The sequence below is a fragment of the Plutella xylostella genome, chromosome 6 (assembly GCF_932276165.1).
Source record: "Plutella xylostella chromosome 6, ilPluXylo3.1, whole genome shotgun sequence".
NCBI lineage: Eukaryota > Metazoa > Arthropoda > Insecta > Lepidoptera > Plutellidae > Plutella > Plutella xylostella.
Window position 1 is genome coordinate 4027352 of NC_063986.1, and position 18497 is coordinate 4045848.

The 18497-nt window shown below is 42.4% G+C and overlaps 2 protein-coding genes across 12 annotated transcripts in view; one reads left to right on the forward strand and one right to left on the reverse strand.

The window, feature by feature from the left end:
- The first annotated feature begins 946 nt into the window (after window positions 1-946).
- LOC105389525 (alpha-2-macroglobulin receptor-associated protein) lies at window positions 947-4867 on the forward strand. Of its 2 annotated transcripts, none has more exons than XM_048621714.1 (7): window positions 947-1318; window positions 1451-1663; window positions 2134-2356; window positions 2580-2741; window positions 2989-3086; window positions 3287-3376; window positions 4028-4867. In XM_048621714.1, exons 1-7 carry the CDS (start codon window positions 1139-1141, stop codon window positions 4157-4159), a joined length of 1098 nt encoding a protein of 365 aa, XP_048477671.1. In that variant the 5' UTR covers window positions 947-1138; the 3' UTR covers window positions 4160-4867. The 2 variants fall into 2 exon arrangements, with proteins under 2 accessions (XP_048477671.1, XP_048477672.1); XM_048621715.1 differs by having other exon boundaries at window positions 3287-3346.
- Window positions 4868-4992: 125 nt separating this feature from the next.
- LOC105384392 (ankyrin repeat domain-containing protein 17) overlaps window positions 4993-18497 on the reverse strand; it is a 48018-nt gene continuing 34513 nt past the window's right edge. For 8 of the 10 annotated variants that reach the window (XM_048621704.1, XM_048621706.1, XM_048621703.1 and 5 more), the window contains 19 exons: window positions 18261-18407; window positions 17537-17680; window positions 16995-17146; window positions 16247-16399; window positions 15404-15523; window positions 14872-15021; window positions 14141-14297; window positions 12855-12969; window positions 12219-12397; window positions 11417-11557; window positions 10953-11051; window positions 10264-10380; window positions 9507-9639; window positions 8869-8957; window positions 8167-8301; window positions 7773-7889; window positions 7202-7339; window positions 6292-6444; window positions 4993-5825 (listed from right to left, as the gene is read on the reverse strand). In XM_048621704.1, the coding sequence (XP_048477661.1) occupies window positions 5802-5825; window positions 6292-6444; window positions 7202-7339; window positions 7773-7889; window positions 8167-8301; window positions 8869-8957; window positions 9507-9639; window positions 10264-10380; window positions 10953-11051; window positions 11417-11557; window positions 12219-12397; window positions 12855-12969; window positions 14141-14297; window positions 14872-15021; window positions 15404-15523; window positions 16247-16399; window positions 16995-17146; window positions 17537-17680; window positions 18261-18407 (2463 nt within the window). In that variant the 3' untranslated portion in view covers window positions 4993-5801. The remainder of the gene's footprint in view (window positions 5826-6291; window positions 6445-7201; window positions 7340-7772; window positions 7890-8166; window positions 8302-8868; window positions 8958-9506; window positions 9640-10263; window positions 10381-10952; window positions 11052-11416; window positions 11558-12218; window positions 12398-12854; window positions 12970-14140; window positions 14298-14871; window positions 15022-15403; window positions 15524-16246; window positions 16400-16994; window positions 17147-17536; window positions 17681-18260; window positions 18408-18497) is intronic. The other 2 variants (XM_048621705.1, XM_048621709.1) reach the window with 2 other exon arrangements.

An 18497-nucleotide genomic window follows, 5' to 3' on the forward strand; every position in this document is an offset into this window, starting at 1 on the left:
ATATGATTGGGTTTGGTCACACCATCTTGCAGGAGCACGACCCCTTCGTCTTTTCCCTTCCACTTTACCCATCAAAATGTGTTTTTCAAGGGATTCTGGGCCACTACGTGCGATATGCCCAAGAAATTTCAGCATGCGGGATCGGCAGATATCAGACAGGCGCACAGAGATTTTGAGCTCATTCAGGATTGATTCATTCCGTCTGAAGGCTGTCCATGGTATGCGCAACATCTTGCGCCAGATCCACATCTCAAATGCATCGATTCTTGTTTTTAGATTGGCCTTGATTGTCCATGTTTCGGAGCCGTACAAGAAAATAGGGAAGACAAGTGCGTGGACGAGTCTCACTTTGGTGCGCTTGGTGATATTTGTATTCTTCCATATTTTCTCAAGTTTGGTCATGGCGCTTTTAGCAATCTGGATTCGTCTTTTGATTTCTCTATCGCAATTTCCATCGTTAGTGATGAGAGATCCGAGATAATTGAAGTCGCTTACGCGGTCTAACGTGTTGAGGCGACTGCAGTTGGTCAGAACTTGTTCGCGGTCCACAATTAGCAGTTTGGTTTTTGTCTTGTTAATCCGCAACCCAAGTTTGGCACTTTCGCCTTCAATCCGGTCGAACAAGACGGCCATTTCTTCTTCGCTAGTGGCTACAAGGGTGGTGTCGTCCGCGTAACGGAGATTGTTAATCTTCCTTCCGCCGATGGATAAACCTCCCTCCCATCCTTCCAGCGCCGCTCGGACTATGTGTTCGCCGTAGATGTTGAACAGTTTGGGCGACAGAATACATCCCTGTCGGACGCCACGCTCCGGGCGTAGGGGTTTTGAGTATGTGTCGTCTAGACGAATCCTGGAATTGAGAAAAAGATAAGGAAATATTATTTAAAAAGTTGGTAACACGTAAAACGTAGTGTTCTTTTCTCTATGGGTAACACTGGCGCTGGCGCGGGGGAGGAAAGAAGAGGGGCGGATTGAGATGAGATGAGAAATTGAAGAAAAATTTCGAAAAACAAACCGAGACAGTAACGAAGTATCTATTTATTACCTTTCTGAAAGTGAAATACAATTTTTTATTTAAGCTAAGAATCATACTTTCTGTTTTGGTTATAAATATTGGAATACTTTATTATAAATAAAAATGTTCCGCAAGGGAATACCGGTGGTCATTTTCGTAATATTTCTCTGTTCTGTTTTGGGCGAAAATAAATATTCTCGCAATGCTAACGAGAAAAAGAAGAAGAGTGACGTTGATTTCAGAACCCTCGAGAAGCCTTTCAGGATGAACAAGTTGAATATTTTGTGGACAAAAGCTCAGCATGTAAGTTTAGTTTTCTATCAAGTAAATTAACTTAGGTATTCTATTGCATTTCATGTTTTAATTAAACCACGTCAGGTTTCACCCAATCTACCAACTCACCACACTTCCATTTCATCCTAAATCCGATTTCAGCGTCTGACAGAGCCCAAGTTAAAGTCGCTATACAGTGACCTGATGATCCACGACAAGGAGGAGATCACACTGAAGCGTGTGAAGAGCGAGGGCGGGGACAAGGAGGGTCTGCGCGAGGCCGAGCTGCGCCGCAAGCTCACCAACATCATGGCCTCCTACAACCTACGAGAGCACTTCGATGACCACAAGCCTATGAAGGACAAGGAACATGCCGTAAGTACTACTCGAGTTCGAATTAACTGTGCACCTGACCAGCAATAAAAGCTAGTTAATATGACTACAGGTTTTTTTCACTCAGGTGCACAGTTAATAAATTTGCATGAGTAGTATATTCTTGTTAATTTTCGGACTTATTGAAGTTTACCTACCATTGTATGGATAGAAATAAGACCTCACTTTGTGTACCTGTAGCCAATTTTTCATGAGGGATGATTTGACATTTAAAGATCCTGAATGGATGTTATTGACCCATAATAATAGTCTAGACACCAAGATATAAGAATATGAAGTTATAACAAGAAATATGAAGTTCATTGGCATGCTTATCAACTTTAATTCTCAGTGCCCTAGATTATTGTTATCTCCATAAAATGAAATAGCAGTTTCTTAATGAATCTGAAAATTAAAAAATACTAACTTACATTGGGTGAAACATTAAATCCATATTATTATCACAATTACAGGCACACAACTCAGTGCTAGATGAACACATAAACAAAAGTCTTTTCAAAGACAAGAAGCTGAATGCGCTGTGGGCTAAAGCAGAGACATCCGGTTTCTCCGCTGAAGAGTTGCAAGCGCTGAAGCAAGAGTTCCAGCATCATCAGGACAAGATTGACCAGTACTATGACCTGCTGGAAACTGTTGATGACCCTAATGCTGATAAGGAGAAGGAGGCCTATATCAGTAAGCATAGCAGTACTAAACTATTATTAAAAAAAAACAACAACCTGAAAACTTCTGTCCCTTAGTAAGCAAAATTAAGTGGAGTTAAACTGAAATAAAACCAAAGATTACTGGACCCTCCCCGAAAACATAAAATCAGATAACAACAGAATGTTGATAGCTCTGAACCCTGAATAATAATAAAGTCTCACAAAACAATTTCTAATAATATTTTTGCTTGCAGATGCTCTAGATCAGGAGGAAATGGAAAGGTACAATGACATCAAGTATCAAGTGGAAGAAGACAATCCATACAAAGACTTGTCCAATAAGGCAAATCTCATCCGTGACAAGCATCGCAGCTTGAGGGATGGACTTGACCGTTTACATAGGATTGCTGCTAAAGGTAAGCTTTTACAGCCAAATATGCATCTCTGAATCACATTCTGGGCTTTTCATATTGTATCTGCACAGTTCACTGCCTACTGAGTTTTGCTAGTTTTGCCGTCACTATCACTATACGCGAAGCGAGCCTAGTAACTACCGATACTTTGCCTAACGGGAACATAGCCTAACTAAAAGAATTATGTAACTAAGGATATTTTGATTAACTAGTAAATTCCATTATGATAACATGACATTGTGAATTCCAGGCCCCAACAGCAAGGAGTTCATAGAGCCGAAGGTGCAAGGGCTGTGGAAGATGGCCGCCGCCTCCAACTTCACCGTCGAGGAACTGTCTTCTCTCAAGGTAACTCAATAATCTTAATGTATTGGACTGTTTTCCACATACATAAAATATTAGGGGACTGTACTAAGTACTATGGACGCAGGGGACAGTTGACTATGTGTGCCAAAAAAATCTCCACATTCAACTACGGCACCGCTGGTTTTTTTATCTTGTCTCTTGTACTTGTATGTGGAGAAATACAAACAATATTACTTCTTTAGGTGGAGTTGCAGCACTACGAGTCGCGGCTTCTGAAGCTGCGGCACCTACACATCGACCATGTAAGCAACAAGGAGAAATACCGTAGCAAGGTTCTTTATGTTTTTATTTATTTTTGCTTTTTCATACTGCTTTACCAGCTTCTGTGTAAGAATGGTGTAAGAGTAACATAGTGATTGATAGGACATGTTAAGAATGAAATTAGGAGGGAATAGTAAAGTTATAATAGTATATAATATGAGGAGCAATCTAGATGGTTCCGTAGTGAGTTTGACTGCTTTGCATGCCCATGTCCTGCAGTAGACTGTTGATGTGATGTGTCTGTTCCTTTTATGAGGAAGAAAATATGTAAAATATTATGTTCTGTATGAAGAGAAGAAAGTTGAGAAGATAGAGGATGAAAAGCCTGGATTAGATCTCTGCCTGCTTCAGCTTATGTGTGCATTTTATTAATTTTGCACTAGTTTTAGAACTTATTCTATACTCAGATAATTTTATTTCATATACTTACTATGTACTACTACTCCCTATCGACTCTACCTATGTCTCATGAAAACAAATTGAACTATTTTGAACACATCAGTTATGTGTGCTATATGTTTCAAATAATACCCCACAGTCTTCATAGTTACAGTATTTGCTCCAAAAATGTTGATACCAAACTTCACAATAACTATTTCTGATATACTTTGACTTACATTTTCACGCACACAATGTCTGTACTAACAGTTTCCCCTCCCCAGGTGGCGGCGGCGGGCGACAAGATGGACCACTTCGACGAGCAGCAGCAGATGATCAAGAAGCACACCCGTAAGGTGGAGAAGATGCACGCCGACCTCGAGGGGAGGATCCTGCAGCGGCACTCCGAGTTGTAAACTGTTTTACTACTATTGGATTGTGGGGTCACTTTAGCTTGAGAAAGGAATGAGAGGTGTCTTGCAATCGGTGGTGAAACTTCGGTTTTCGTAAGGTAGAGTGACCCCGCTGTTCACAAAACTGCGAATCGGCGCGCATGCGATCTCGCAACTTATGGAACATCTGCGAGTGGGAGGGAGATGTTTTTGTGATGCGACGTTCGCAGTTTTTTGTACCCTCTTTAGTAACTTCTAAAATAGTTATATTCCATATATAGGTTATTCCAGATGTTAATTTCTTGGTAGCAACTAAATAGAGCAGAGTATTTCCAGCTGTTTCATGCAGAACTTGAATATGTGGTTTAAATGATATTAGTAATTCCGTCTTCAATGGCAAAAGGAATACCATTTTTGAGTGTTGTCTCTAGTTAGTATTAGAACAAAAAGATATTAAATTATAAATGGATCTGATTCATATTTTAGTACTTATACATTCTGTTCTTACCTAAGTACATATCTTTTTATTTGTAAGCTATGAGTGAATTTATTATTAGTAAGTAGGTATATTTTATATTGCATTTATGTTTGTATAATTGTAGATAAGGTAAGAACAAAACCATATTATGTTTGTACAGCAGCTATTTTATGAATTTGTCTAAAATATATATTTTAGTTAATATTTTTTAAATGCCAAATTTTATTAAAATAAAAGATATATTTTAAGAACAATTCTAGTTTTTATACCTTACACTCCCACATGCTGGTTCTGACAAAGGTTTTTTATTTATGCGCCCTTACTTGCATTTTTTATCGTATCATTAAAATTTTGCATTTCTAAAATCATAACACGAGAATTATTTTGTCAACGGTTTATTTGCCTAAAACTTACCGTATATCTTGCTATAAATCATATTCGAGACACAATAAGTCCTCAATAATAATTTACTTATAAATATACATTATTACCCAAATAAACCTAATAAAAATGATAATTGAAAAACAGGTGGTATTAAAAACACCAGTGGATACAGTGCATCAATATATGATATTTAATCTTCATGTACAAGCAAATTTATTAATACACGTTTAATAATTCGCATCCGCTTGCGATCGCATTCAAATAATATCGTATTATGCCATACCTAATATAGACTGTAAATTGTATAATAAGGTGTGAACGAGCGCTCTCAAGGCAACACAAAAATCGGCGGCACTTCGGAATCTCATTCCAAGCTCCCTACTTCACTTGCACGTTGCATACGCTAGACTACTCAGATCGACCGACCACTAACAACGTAACTATAATTATCTAAACACGAGCGGCAGTAACAAATAAAACTCCATCGGGTTCCCCTCACGAGTTTCATTATAATGAATCGTTTAATGCTCACTTCAGTCGATCGAACAGTACAACAAGTAGGTCTCTTCTCGATAGGACATTTTTCTATTATGTATATAGATAATCTGTATATTATATAATTCTTTCTCACTAATATCTACACCGTTTCCAAGGGTTACAATATATATAAACGCTCAATCATAGGTGTGGCTGAGAAGGTATATAGCGTAGTCTATCTAAATGTAGCGTTAGTTGACCGTTCACAGAGAATGTCGCGCGTTGTCTTCATAAGGCAGTATCGAGGTCTGTTCCGGGGGCGGGGCCCTAGTGCGTCCACTTGCTCCAAGTCTGGAAGGAAAGAAAACAGTTAGTTAACTCATGTTAGTGTGTTCATATTCAAGAAACAAAGGAATTGTTGTTACGGCTATGTTAAGTCTGCTCGGGCGTGGAAGTCCAAGCATATTATGTATCAGCTTATCCCCGGTTTCTTTTGAGGCGGCCAGGTGCAGGTACTTACCCCCACATAGAAAAGAATACAGAGTGTTGCAAAAAGGGTATACAAAGCCGAAACTGGGCCACCAGTTTCGGATGGTCACCACCCTTAGGCTTAGTATACCCTTTTTGCAACACCTGTATACTGTGTTAATGCAGGGTGTCAGCTTACTGCCTAATTTAAAACAAATGGTCCACCCTAAAGATAAAGAGTAACAAACATCCATCCACACATATTTCACGTTCACAACATCAGTAATCGTATTCATACCTGCTTGTCAATGCATATTTCACGTTCACATCATCAGTAATAGTATAGTACCTGCTTGTCAACAGCGGGGCGCGGGTCCCAGTGCGGCTCGGGCGGCGCGGCGGGCGGCAGGTAGTGCAGGTGCATGAGCGACAGCGCGGCCGCCGTGGCGCCGCCGTACTCCGCGCCCGCAGCGCCGTGCGCGCCGCTCATGTTGTTCACGTTCTGTGGGGGGGAGATAGGGAGGTTAATATTTATTTATTATTGTTGATATTTAAAAGGCCAAGATGGTAAAGGAAAACACACACGCACTCACGTCTTGTACTAATGTACTCCCTTGCGGGGTAGGCAGAGGTGCATTGCTGCACCCACTTTTCGCCAGAGTGTTATGTTAGTCCCAATGTAATAGGGGTCGGGCCTATTGCCATTTTACGGGCCCATCCAAGACCCGAGAACAAATATCTGTGTTTAAACAAATATCTGACCCAGCCGGGAATCGAACCCGGGACCATCGGCTCAGTAGTCAGGGTCACTAACCACTACGCCATTCGGTCGTCCGTATGGTAAAGGATTCATCAATTTATTATAATATTTATCAAATACAAATTGAATGCTAGTAATGATACAATGCTTTTTATAGCCAAAGACAATTTAGTTGACAGTCCATAGACAAGTCGTGTTGGCTGCGTTCAGCCTACAATTATGGTGAATACAATCGCAGGTGTAGGGTTTACAATATAGAGCTGGCTCGTATTGTGTGTGGCCTGTTCTACAAGCTGATTTAATAAGAAACCTACAAAGTCTTCGCACATCTGACGCGAGTCAAAGGCAAAGCTACATAAGGCCAACATAATTAATAGGACGACTGGGAGTGACAAGCAGAAGCGGCTCTCTCCGGTCAGCACATCTTACCGCTTATGCTGCACCTGTCTGTTGGCTTTTCGGTGTTTCAACTTATGTCGCTATGTATAATAATAATAACCTGGTAGCGCTCCGGGTCCAGATGCCACTCGTCGCCGGTGAGCTTCCAGGCGCGCTCCGTGCCGATGGGCCGCGGCTTGCGCTCCTCGTCCTCGCCCCAGCCGCCGCCCGAGTGGCCGCCGCCGCGGTCTAGCAGCGACTGTGGATGTGAAACAACAACTTATTAGTACATGTTATTCATTTTATGAAAATTCGTCGATCGTTCGTTCGATCCGTAGTAGGTACTCCGTAGTCGAGCTGCCTTCCCTCACCACCTCAACCTCAGTGATCGTAACTGATCACTGAGGTTAAGCAACACATAAAAAAGGGTTAGCCATTGGATTGGGTGAGGACTAGGCCTAAAACCCTTCCTTCATTGGAAGGAGACCATTGTGCCCCAGCAGTGGGGACGTGATGGGTTGTGATGATGATGAAAATAACTATTAATTACTTTCTGTTTAGTAACAAACACGATTGGCGATTCATTCAACAAAGAAAAAATATTCCAGAATTTGGCAAAGGCTCCCGAGTTTATTTGACCCTTACTTTCACCTGTTCTCTTGACACCTGTACTAATAGCAAGGTGAACCCACCTGGTAGGGATGCATGGGCTGCTGCGGCGGCGGCGGCATGGGCTTGTTCGCCGGCTGCTGCTGGTACGACATGAGCAGCGTGCTCAGGTTGCCCGCCGTCGACGTGCCCGGGAACAACTGGAATAAACGGGTTTGTGTGTTAGATGTGTGTGCAAAGTTGGGTTGGGTGCTAAGATTATATTTATAATGAATCTACAACATTAGGTATGGATAGGCTCGATCGATATAAGCAAATCCAAGTCAACATCTTTTCAAACATGTTGAGGATCATCTAGGTCCGAGCAGAATGCGTCAAGAGGCTGTCCGACTCGCTATTCTACATCTATCGATCTTTAGCTTTCCGAATCCAATAAAAGTCACTTGCTATCTTCATATCAGAGCCAGATCTAGATACCTGTGTGTTGTGCTTGTGGTGCATGAGCGAGAAGTCGGGCGCGCGCGGGTTGAGGCGCGACTCGACGCCGCCGTAGCCGAGGCCGAGCGCCGCCGCGCCCAGGCCCACGCCCGACGACATGGATACTTGCGGGAACTGCGGGAAGAGGGGTGATTTTGAAAGATTCCGCCATGAAGAAGGCAGGACGTGGCGGCAAGACTACGCAAGCTTGCCGCCAGGTCTTTTGATACATGGAATTCCATATAAGATATCTCACAGCGTGTCGGGCGTGACGTATGACGTCGCTTCGAACGTAGCGTGACGTCTCATATGAATATGCTCGTAGGTATGGTAAACTACTTTACCTACGAGATGATTTTTCACATTGATTCGTAAATTGATATTTTAATTGCATTGCACCGAAAATTACCACTTCATAATATGCAAGAAAGTCAAACGTACAGAAATACCACTACATATGCAAAAACGTCTCCAAAGTAGCTGTAGTGTCTTATATGGCAACACGATTATAAATGAACCTTGTCACTTTAGGTTCTTTACCAGGCAATTAGTCGTCCTCTGCTGGATATAGAGGTATCTTTCATGAATCTTCAGAACACTCTGTCCACGGCCTTCCTCATACAAGCATTAACTGGTCCAGAAAGCTGCAGTAAAGGTACGCTAAATAAAAATATCAATCTAGTGTAATTCAATGAAACTCACCATCATGTTGTGTCCGTTTCTGGAGTTGTCCTGGTAGATGGGACCGTTCCGCGACAGTCCACTCATGTCCATGGCATTCACGCTGTTGCCTGTCAAATATTAAATCGTTTTGTTAAAATGTGTTACTAGTTATTGCAAACTTAATTAATTGTAACGTCTGTTTTCAATAACACATTTCCTTTACTTCATTTTCGATTAGAGCCCCAATTGAACTGTTTTAAAACTAATTGTAGAGTGCAGTATATTTTTATCAACTGTACTTTTACTAAATAGCTAAGACGCTACGCCTCCTACGTCAGTGACTCCGCTCGCGGGCGTTAAGCGTATATCAATACGGAGCGGATGCCCGTCGCTTAGCTGTATTCAATTGTTTTTATAGAACCATATTAATTGGGAGCACTAGACTCCACTGTAGATGTAGCGCAGTCCATTATATGCCTGCTCGCCGAAGCATTAGAATGTTATTTATTTGTGGATAGAATGAGTTCTCTGATGAATGAAAATGAAATGTAAGGGAATGTTAGAGAGAAGTATGAAAGTGAGTGCTATCTGTTAAAATTATTTATTGTAATGATTTGTTTTTTTTTTAGTGTATGTATAAATAAATATATTGTCTGCTAGTGTAGTGCAACACGTACCCATGTTGATGGGCGGCTGGTGCTGGTGGTGGAAGGGCGGCGGCGTGGAGCCGTGCGAGGAGGTGCGCGAGCACGGGGAGCAGCCGCCGCCGCCGCCGCCGCGGTAGCCGGGCGCCTTGCTCGCGTCCACTTGCTATGGGGGAGATAAACAGTGTTATTATTATGTCCTCTATACATATGAACACAAAGGCTATTGCTGTAACTAAAGGGGCAGTCATATAAATACATAGGCATACGATAACCGATACAGTATTTATGTTTGCAAGCTGCAGAGGGCTATGGCAAATCATATAAACAGAAGAGTTGAAAATCAAACAGGGTAGACAAAATCTCCAGCAGAGACCACGGAAACGCAAACGGTATCTTAAAATCACAACAGTGTTTCTTTTCACACTGCAGTATAAAATGACTTATTTCGGAAAGGTTCTTTGAGATCTGAAGTAGACTCGCTAAAGGCAGAGCCACATAGCCATACATAGCATAGTTTTAACACATGGAATAACACATATAAGATGTTACATAGTTTCGCATAACGGTGGCGTCGCGGCGCCGGCGGTTTAATGGAACCTTTAGAAGGAAAACAAAATTCAAAATGTTTTCTCTTATTCCCTCCATCTAAAGGTTGTCTGGCAGAGATCACTTTTAGTGATAAGACCGCCTTTTGTACCCTAATTAAGTTGCAATTTGTTATTCCTATGATTCTTTGTTTGGTGTATCTATCTATCGAAATGGTGTTTATTTGCTATATGTTAATTACCTGCGGCGGATGCGGGTCACGCGGCTGGTGCTGCTCCCACATGCCGGGCGCGATGTTGGCCGACGCGTCCTTGAACAGGGAGTACTCTTGCGCACCGCTAGAGCTGGCCGCTGGCTGCTGGAATGTAAGATGTCATGTTGTTATAGAGGATTGAAAACCGAAGGGGTGTTAGTTTTGTAAATTGAAAGGCCCACCTTTTAACTTGATAAACCTTTTTGTTTAACAAAACTACTAGAATATTAGAGGTATAGCCATTTACAAGGCTAATGATAGAATAGGCAATGCATGGAAATATTTTAGCGTGGTGCATTCACACGAATGTAGATGTTTGGATAAGTCATTGAGGAAAATGATGCAGCAACACTGAAATTGGTAGAACTGCTTACATTGAAATAAGGCTACGTAATCTACACACTGATTACATAAGAAATGTAACTTTTATTTTATCTAATTAAACTTTTAGCCGTTAATGCCTCAGGGACTCCGGGATTAGCGCAGTACGCACTCCCTAAACTCGCATCAACCTTTTATGTACTATCGGAAAAAAGTCGGGTTACAACTTCGCAGCCTCCTGTAAAGAGCGAGCTATTGATGGCTGATATTCGCAAAGGAAAATGATCCTTAGGGTGGTCCCGACTTGTTTTTACGATAGTACCTTATGGCCACCGCCATAAAGTGTATAATCTAACCTGTGGCTGGGTGTTGATGTGCAGTGCGGCGGCGGGCGGCGGGCAGGCGGGCGCCGCCTCCTCGCCCGTGCTCCAAGAGCTCGCGCTCTCCGGGCTCAGCTGTGGGGGAGATTGAGGGTTTAGTTATAGGGCTGGAATGTTCTAGTTAGCTATTACGGTCTTAAATCAGCTACTGCAGAAGTATATTTGCTACTTCAAGATCCATTTTTATTTACCAATAGTTAGAAGGGCGTATTGCATGTGTCGAATGGCAAAGAAAAAAAATTACCACAGTTCTGATGCTCTAGTCTCGTAGGAAATCTCGTTTTAGAAAAACGAATACTTGCGCAGAACAACTTACCCAACTCAAAAATTACTCATAGAACCTTACTAACAAAGTGTAGTTTCCACAGACAACTGTATACCTACACAAAGCCGTCTACACTCAGCATCCACCCCTAAACCCCCAAAAACAAGACACAAACCTGTTTAGCAGGCGCAGGCGGCTTGCGTTGCGGCGTCTTGGGCTCCTCTTCCTTGGGGGCGGGCGGTGACTCCCGCGCTAACACCTTGATGGGTGAAGGTGCGGGGGCGGGCGCGGGCGCGGCTACCGGAGCTGGCATCTGCTGTTAGATGAAATAAAAGGTTGGATGATAAATGCGGAAGCATACGTAGAGTGAATAATACTAGTGGGTGCCGCCGCACGCTGGCGTCGTGGACACCGGCTAAAGCTATAGAGTTTAAGGAGCTTTATTGTATTTTCACACTACATTGTAAATTAATGTACCGTTGATGATGATCAAGCTTAGTCTCTAACTGATACAGTATCTGCTCTAGCAGTGATTTTCTGACGATAAGGTTGGCCTTTCTGATGGTGGTGGAACGAGCGCCGCCTATAGCCGCGGTTTCGGTGAGAGTCTCGGATTTAACAGACCTTTATACTATATCCAATGAAGTAAGCAATAAATACCATATTAGCGTGGAGTCGCGGCGCGGGCTCGGCTCTCGCAGCCGCAGTGAGCTTGGCCGCGAAGGTGTGCGACCGCGCGCCAACTATAGCCCCAGTGTATATGTGAAAGTCCCGGACTTGTCAGACCACAATATGCCTAATATACTTAGCAATAAGTACCATATTAGCGTGGAGTCTCGGCGCGGGCTCGGCTATCGCAGCCGCCGTCAACTTGGCCGCGAAGGTGTGAGACCGCGCGCCGACGATAGCTCCGGTGTATATGAGAGTTCCCGGAATTGTCAGACCATAATATGCCCAATAAAGTTAGCAATAAGTACCATATTAGCGTGGAGTCTCGGCGCGGGCTCAGCTATCGCAGCCGCAGTAAGCTTGGCCGCGAAGGTGTGAGACCTGGCGCCAACTATAGCCCCGGTGTAGGTGAGGGTGCCGGACTTGACCGGGGTGGGCGCGGGCGTGGCGGGCGTGGATGACGTCATGCGCTTCTCGGTGACTGCGGCTGTTGGAGGAAGGTGATGGTTTAGTATAGATAATCGTGGTATTGCTGCTTTTATTGTAGTATAGATTTCCGTCTAGCCTTTGAGAAGTCGTATGTTAGTGATTACTCACTTTGTACAAGATTTTGTACAAAGGACTAATGCCTATGCTAAGTTAAAGAAACGGTGAAATGAATTATGTATAATACATATGCTCGTCGTCGCACCTATCTTTAGATTGAAAATTACCCCCGTAATATCCCTAGAATGTTAGAGTTATCACATCTTCCCCAAATCTAATAAATTTAGAGAGTGCTTTTATTAATATTCAATGATGTCTCACCTATCAAAAAACCTTCCAATACATCCATCCATCAGTTTAAAGAATATTCAGATAACATGCTGTACATGTAGGTTTCGGCTTAGTAAACCCTTTTTGCAACACCCTGTAAAAACAGAATATTATAACTATGTACATACGTGCGGCATGTTTAGCGGGCGCGCGCGGCGGCGTGGCGTGCGGCTTGGCGGCGGCGCGGGCGGCGGGCGCGGCCGCGCGGGCCACGGCGCCCGTCGAGGAGCCACTGCCGGCGGCCTGAGGGAGGATAGGGGGTTGGTTATGGTGTGGTATTATTGGTAGATGCACTAAATCAGTTTATATACATCGATAAATACGCCAAAAAACTGTCCGAAAACCCTTTCTTCATTGGAAAAGAGCAGTTCTTCAGCAGTGAGTACCTGATGGATTGTGATGATAAAGACGCTATATTGCATGGTGTCTTTATCGATGAACCAATAATGAATATTTAAAGAAAAACACCTAATTTGTAAGGTAATTAATAGGAATCTGGGGACAAGTAAGATGATATCCCATCAAAAACAATACTTCGCATCGCATCTCAATCTTAAAAATATTTAATGTTTTATATAAATATATTGACTCGGCCATCGCATGGAAACACGTGTTAATTAATTATTTAATGCGATGACCAAGTCAATATATTTATATAAAACATTAAATATTTTTAAGATTGAGATGCGTGCGTGGATAAGACTTGGTATTACATGGATTTCACAACTTTTTACCGTAGAACAACTGAGTTACGAGACTTGGTTTTTTTTGACAAGTATTGTTTTTGATGGGATCTCATTTCTTTTTGTATTTTGTTGACAGTTCTTTTTTCTTTTCGGTACATACCTTCTAGGTACGTAGGTGCGTTAACTTAGTTTGGTAGGTTGCCTACCTACATAAATCGCAAACTTAAGGTAAGAATCATGAATCTTTATTTTTGGCTACGTAATGTACGTGTAATGAATAAACGTAACTTTGATACTTCGTACTGCATCAAATTTCCCTAATTAAATTTCAACCTTAGTTTCCAATACACAAAGATAATTGTACATTAAGAAAATTTTACTATAAGTGGTAGCACTGGTAGCCTGATGTAATTTGTCCGTAGGTAGGTAATCCATCCTTTGCGGATTTAATTTGCATGACGCGAATCTTTTGCTCGATTTGGCAGGGGCACTACCGTGCGCCTATATTTACTTGGTGGGGGCACTGCCGTGCCCCCAGATACGTGACAGGCTATAATCATACACGGCTTTTCGTCTGTAAGTATTATATTCAATGGTAACAGCAAAACCGTACTAATCACCTGTGTCTTTGGGAGAATATTGCTGAATAAATAAGAAGCATCCCGAACAGATGCAGATAAGAAATTTCAGCAACCAAAGATCTCGCATTAAAAATCGTTTCATCTCACCTTAGGCGCGGGTTGTTTGGGCGCCTTAGGCTGCAGCGGCTGCGGCGGTGGCGCGGGCAGCTTCGCGCGGGGCAGTAACATCGCGATGTCTGCTTCGGGGTCGCGTATCATGGCCGCTATCAGGTTCGCCGCTTGTTTTGTTGCTTCTGCTGAGCCCCTGAAGGTACAAGTTGTGGTTAGATTACGTTGTTGAGCAGATTGTCTTGTGTACGTGTATGTAGAACATTCATGCGTGTTACTTTAGATTCTGCGAAGTTACATAAGTATTCTAAATAATTTGTAAGTAATAACAATGACGCAAATTGTATTCTTGTAAACTGTTTTTCATGTGTTGTCTTATTTTTTATCTTCAACACCACCAAATTAAGTAAAAAAAAACATTTTGTTGTTTTCGGCTTTAAAACAACGTCCTGTTGCCCGAGCACAGGATTCGAAACCTCCGTTTACGTTGCGTATCGTCAAATGTCACTGTCAAAATGTAAGGCAAATTTGTTAGTTCCAAAAGTGGCTTTTGTTTTTTCCACGTTAGGTGGAATTTCACCAAACGCTAAACGTATAAAATGTATATAAAATTTGATTTAAATACGTTTAGCGTTTGGTAAAAGCGACCCTTCGTGTAGATTCGAAAATAGTATCGAATCCTATGCTCGCGCCTGTAACAAATACCAGTGACCTGTCTGGATATATTTCAACTGGGCTACACGGGCAGTGGCTAGTGGACAACAACTCACTTGATGGTGATGATGCGCTCGCCCTGCCCCTTGGTCTGCTTGTCCACCTCGATGTGCGCGCCGGTGGCGGACCGTATCGCGTTGATGTTGGAGCCGGCGCGCCCGATCACGCGCGATATCGCGTGTGAAGCCACGGAGACGCGCTTGCAACTGTTGAGAAGAGTGGCATTGGTTAGCGTAGATAATCAGTCAAAAATTATACAGAGGGTATATTAATATCCCTATAGAAAATGCCTAGAGGTTTCGAACCTCCGTTAACGTTGCATATCGTCAACTGTCATTGTCGAAATGTAAGGCAAATTTGTTAGTTCCAAAAGTGACTATGTTGGCGCTGTTCTTTTTCATATGTTTGTGTAGTATCGTACAACGCTAACGTATTGCCACGTTAGTCTGTGATAGGGGCTCTGAACACAAACTTTCGTCTTTCACTATTTCACATCGTAGCATACAACCACGGCTCGTGATATACCAAATGCCCCTTTCTAGCCCACCGTCATAGTTGCCATACAAATATAAGTTAACAGCCACTAACCCAGGTTCAACAGTGGATATAGTCTGCACGCTGGACTTGCGGACGACCTCCTTCCATCCTTCCTCGCGCCGCCCCGCGACTGTCGCGCCCTTCGGAGACGTCTTGGTATCACCCTCCCATCTGCAAGGGGAAATAACAATTAGTTAGGTATAGATTGATATACATCAAAATTGTACATGAAAAAATAAGGATATAAGGATGTAAAGGTCCATACGCACTCGTTTAACCAATGAATTGTTAGTCCACAGTTTTTTACATAGTTTATGGACGATATGTTCGTTGGACGAAACAATGAAACAACTAATGTTCCATGGGTCAATCGACTGTAGATGAACCTTTCAGACAATAAAGAACTAGACTAACACATAGGTGTATAAATGGAGGTGATAAATGTATTCTTTTAATATTATAGTTATACTAGTGGAGAAACGTTTTGGAAGATTATGAAACAACTAAAAGAGGTCGATTTCCGAATTTCCCCATCGGAATGAGCGTGATTATGAGGTAAATCATAAGTATGGTCTACTATAATTTAATATATTGACAAGAATAATGCTATCAACGCTTTATCACTTGGTGCAATGGTGATAAAGGTAGTTTTTTCCCGTCTATTAACACATATTTATGAAATATGAATATCATCATCAACCAAACAAATAAAAGCAAAAACATAAGGCTTTTAGATTATTAGTGTGATAAAACTGCGGTACATAATAACCAAACGGCATGCCACACATATTACATCATGCAAAAGTATGAGACGAAACAACTTTGACACATAAAGATGGACCGGACTTATGTATAATGATGTCGAATGATGTGGACACTTATTGGGGAACTTACTGATGGATGTTGTGGGTCTTTTTATTTTTGTCGGGTGTGTCAACGTCATCTTTGTCCAGATTGAGTCTAGTGGACTCAAATATCTGACTCTTTCTAGAGTTATTCCCATATTTGGTTACGGTAATGTTCTTAGGGATATCCTCTTCAGGTTTTCTGGAAAAACAATAGTTTGGGCTTACATTTTTTGCCCTGCTACGCTAGGTTTACACGAATACATAATATAGTTTTTATAAAGCTTTCAGTTTCGTAGGACATACCAAAAATCTGTTTTTAGTTATATTCGTAGTGTAAGAGCACTAAATACATGCAAGCTATGATATATTACGCACTATTCTGCACAACTGTTAGGCCACACCATAACACTTTATTTACTGTAACTGTAAGTTGCTGTTACCACACACCCTTGCAAAACTTCAACAGTGTAACTATAAGCAAGGCGCGTAACCACTCGCTAAGTTTGCCTCACTTAAATTAGAAGCTGCAGGATATGCCATCATCCCATTTAACTCTGTATTTACTTTAATTACGCCAACATTAAGTGTTGGAGAAGACAGAATATAAGTCCCGTAAAATACTATTGCGGCTGGCACAGACAGTTACTGCACCTTATTGCATTGCATCTATGACGATGTCTTGATGGCTTTAAATGACATCGTTTGAGCTCCCAGCGCAATAGCACGTTACGGGGCTTATAAGAAGCAGAATGTCTCTCTCCCTCTCTCTCTCTCTCTCTCAAAGGTCTACTCACTTCTCTTTCTTCTCCCGTCTCTCAGGGGCGGGCGGCTCGCGCTTGGGCGGCGCAGGCTCGCTGGGCGCCACGTTCTCTTTCTCTTGCTTCTTGTCGGGTTTAGGGGGCTCCTTCTCCACTTTAGGCGGTGGTGGTTCGATCTTGGGTTTTGTCTGTGAAAGAGAAATTGGGGTCAGGTTGGAAACTAGATGGAGGCGTTTTACGGAATTGTTAAGGTAGAACTGGTAGAAGATAGAGTTATTTTGTCTATAATGTAATGTCTTAGTTATTTTATATACAAGTTGGTTATTCTAGAATGATAGCGCATTGGTTAATAACTCTGGCAATTGTGCCGGAGGTCCCAAATTTTATACTCGATCGCGGCTGACATTTCTTCTCGGGTCTAGAGCGTTAAATGTTTATCATTTGAATATGTTATCTCTATTCCCTCTGCCAAGCGTGGATATTATTGCAATAAATCTTTACTCTTGGCGGAGGTATTCAATCACCTTGACTCACGTTCAACGAAAAAATCTGTGTATACTACAGTTTAATATCCATACCTTATCAGGTAGTTTCTTGGGCTGGGGCGGCGCGGGGGCGGGCGCGGGCGCGGGCGGGGGGGTCGCCTTCTCCTCTTTCTTCTTCTTCTTGGTCTTGGCGCTCGGCGCGGGCGGCGCCTTCACGTCGGAGGAGGAACAGGAGCCCTGGCGGAGAGGGAATATGGTACAGTGAGTGTGAGGAAGAGAGAAAGATAGTTGGTGTTTCAAGCTGCTGCTGTTAGGAGGGAGATGTAGCGCTAGCTCTTTAAGGATTTGTCTCCAGTGGTCATTGTAAAATTATCACTTTTGTACCTTGTCAACTAAAATTGTAAATGCGAAAGTAACTGTGTCTGTCTGTCTGTTACTCTTTCACGCTAAAACTACTGAACGGATTTGAATGAAATTTGGTATACGTATGGTCTAGACCCTGAGAAAGAACATAGGCTACTTTTTGTCCCGGAATTCCCACAGGAAAACTTTTTAAGGCGAAGCGAAGCTCGCGGGAACAGCTAGTGTTTTGATAAAGCAAGAGGCTAATTCTTAGTTTTACAATTTATAAAATTATCTGTATATAGATGCTGAAATATCTGACTGGTACAATTTTTCATTCACAAAAGTGCCCTGAACTCTAGCACCTTGAGCTATGGGCGAACACCAATGAAAAAAATTGTATTGCCATGCTTTACTTAAGGCTTAAGCTGTCAAATCATGAACCTTATCTCCTACTACATAAGGTGCACATTACCTGCGAGTTGGCGTCGATGCCGGAGTCGGGCTCCTCCTTGGCGGCGGGCTCGTCCCCCCCCTCCCCGTCCTCCTCCTCCCCCTCGCTCGCCTTCTCCGAGTAGTCGCAGTTCTTGTCGTTCTCTTCCTGGAGTTTGCGTCTTTCCTCCTGTTTGAGAGACGTAGTTATAGTATGGAATGTAAATTTTTGTAGACATTTATGTCAACACACAATATTTAATTGGCCATATTGTGTGTA

What these genes read in the sequence shown, in the direction of transcription:
- LOC105389525 (XM_048621714.1), top strand. Translation starts at nt 1,139, where the DNA reads ATGTTCCGCAAGGGAATACCGGTGGTCATTTTCGTAATATTTCTCTGT. An exon ending in GGAGAAGGAGGCCTATATCA is followed by an intron (nt 2,357 to 2,579) that starts GTAAGCATAGCA and finishes TTTTGCTTGCAG; the next exon opens with ATGCTCTAGATCAGGAGGAA. An exon ending in AGGAGAAATACCGTAGCAAG is followed by an intron (nt 3,377 to 4,027) that starts GTTCTTTATGTT and finishes TCCCCTCCCCAG; the next exon opens with GTGGCGGCGGCGGGCGACAA.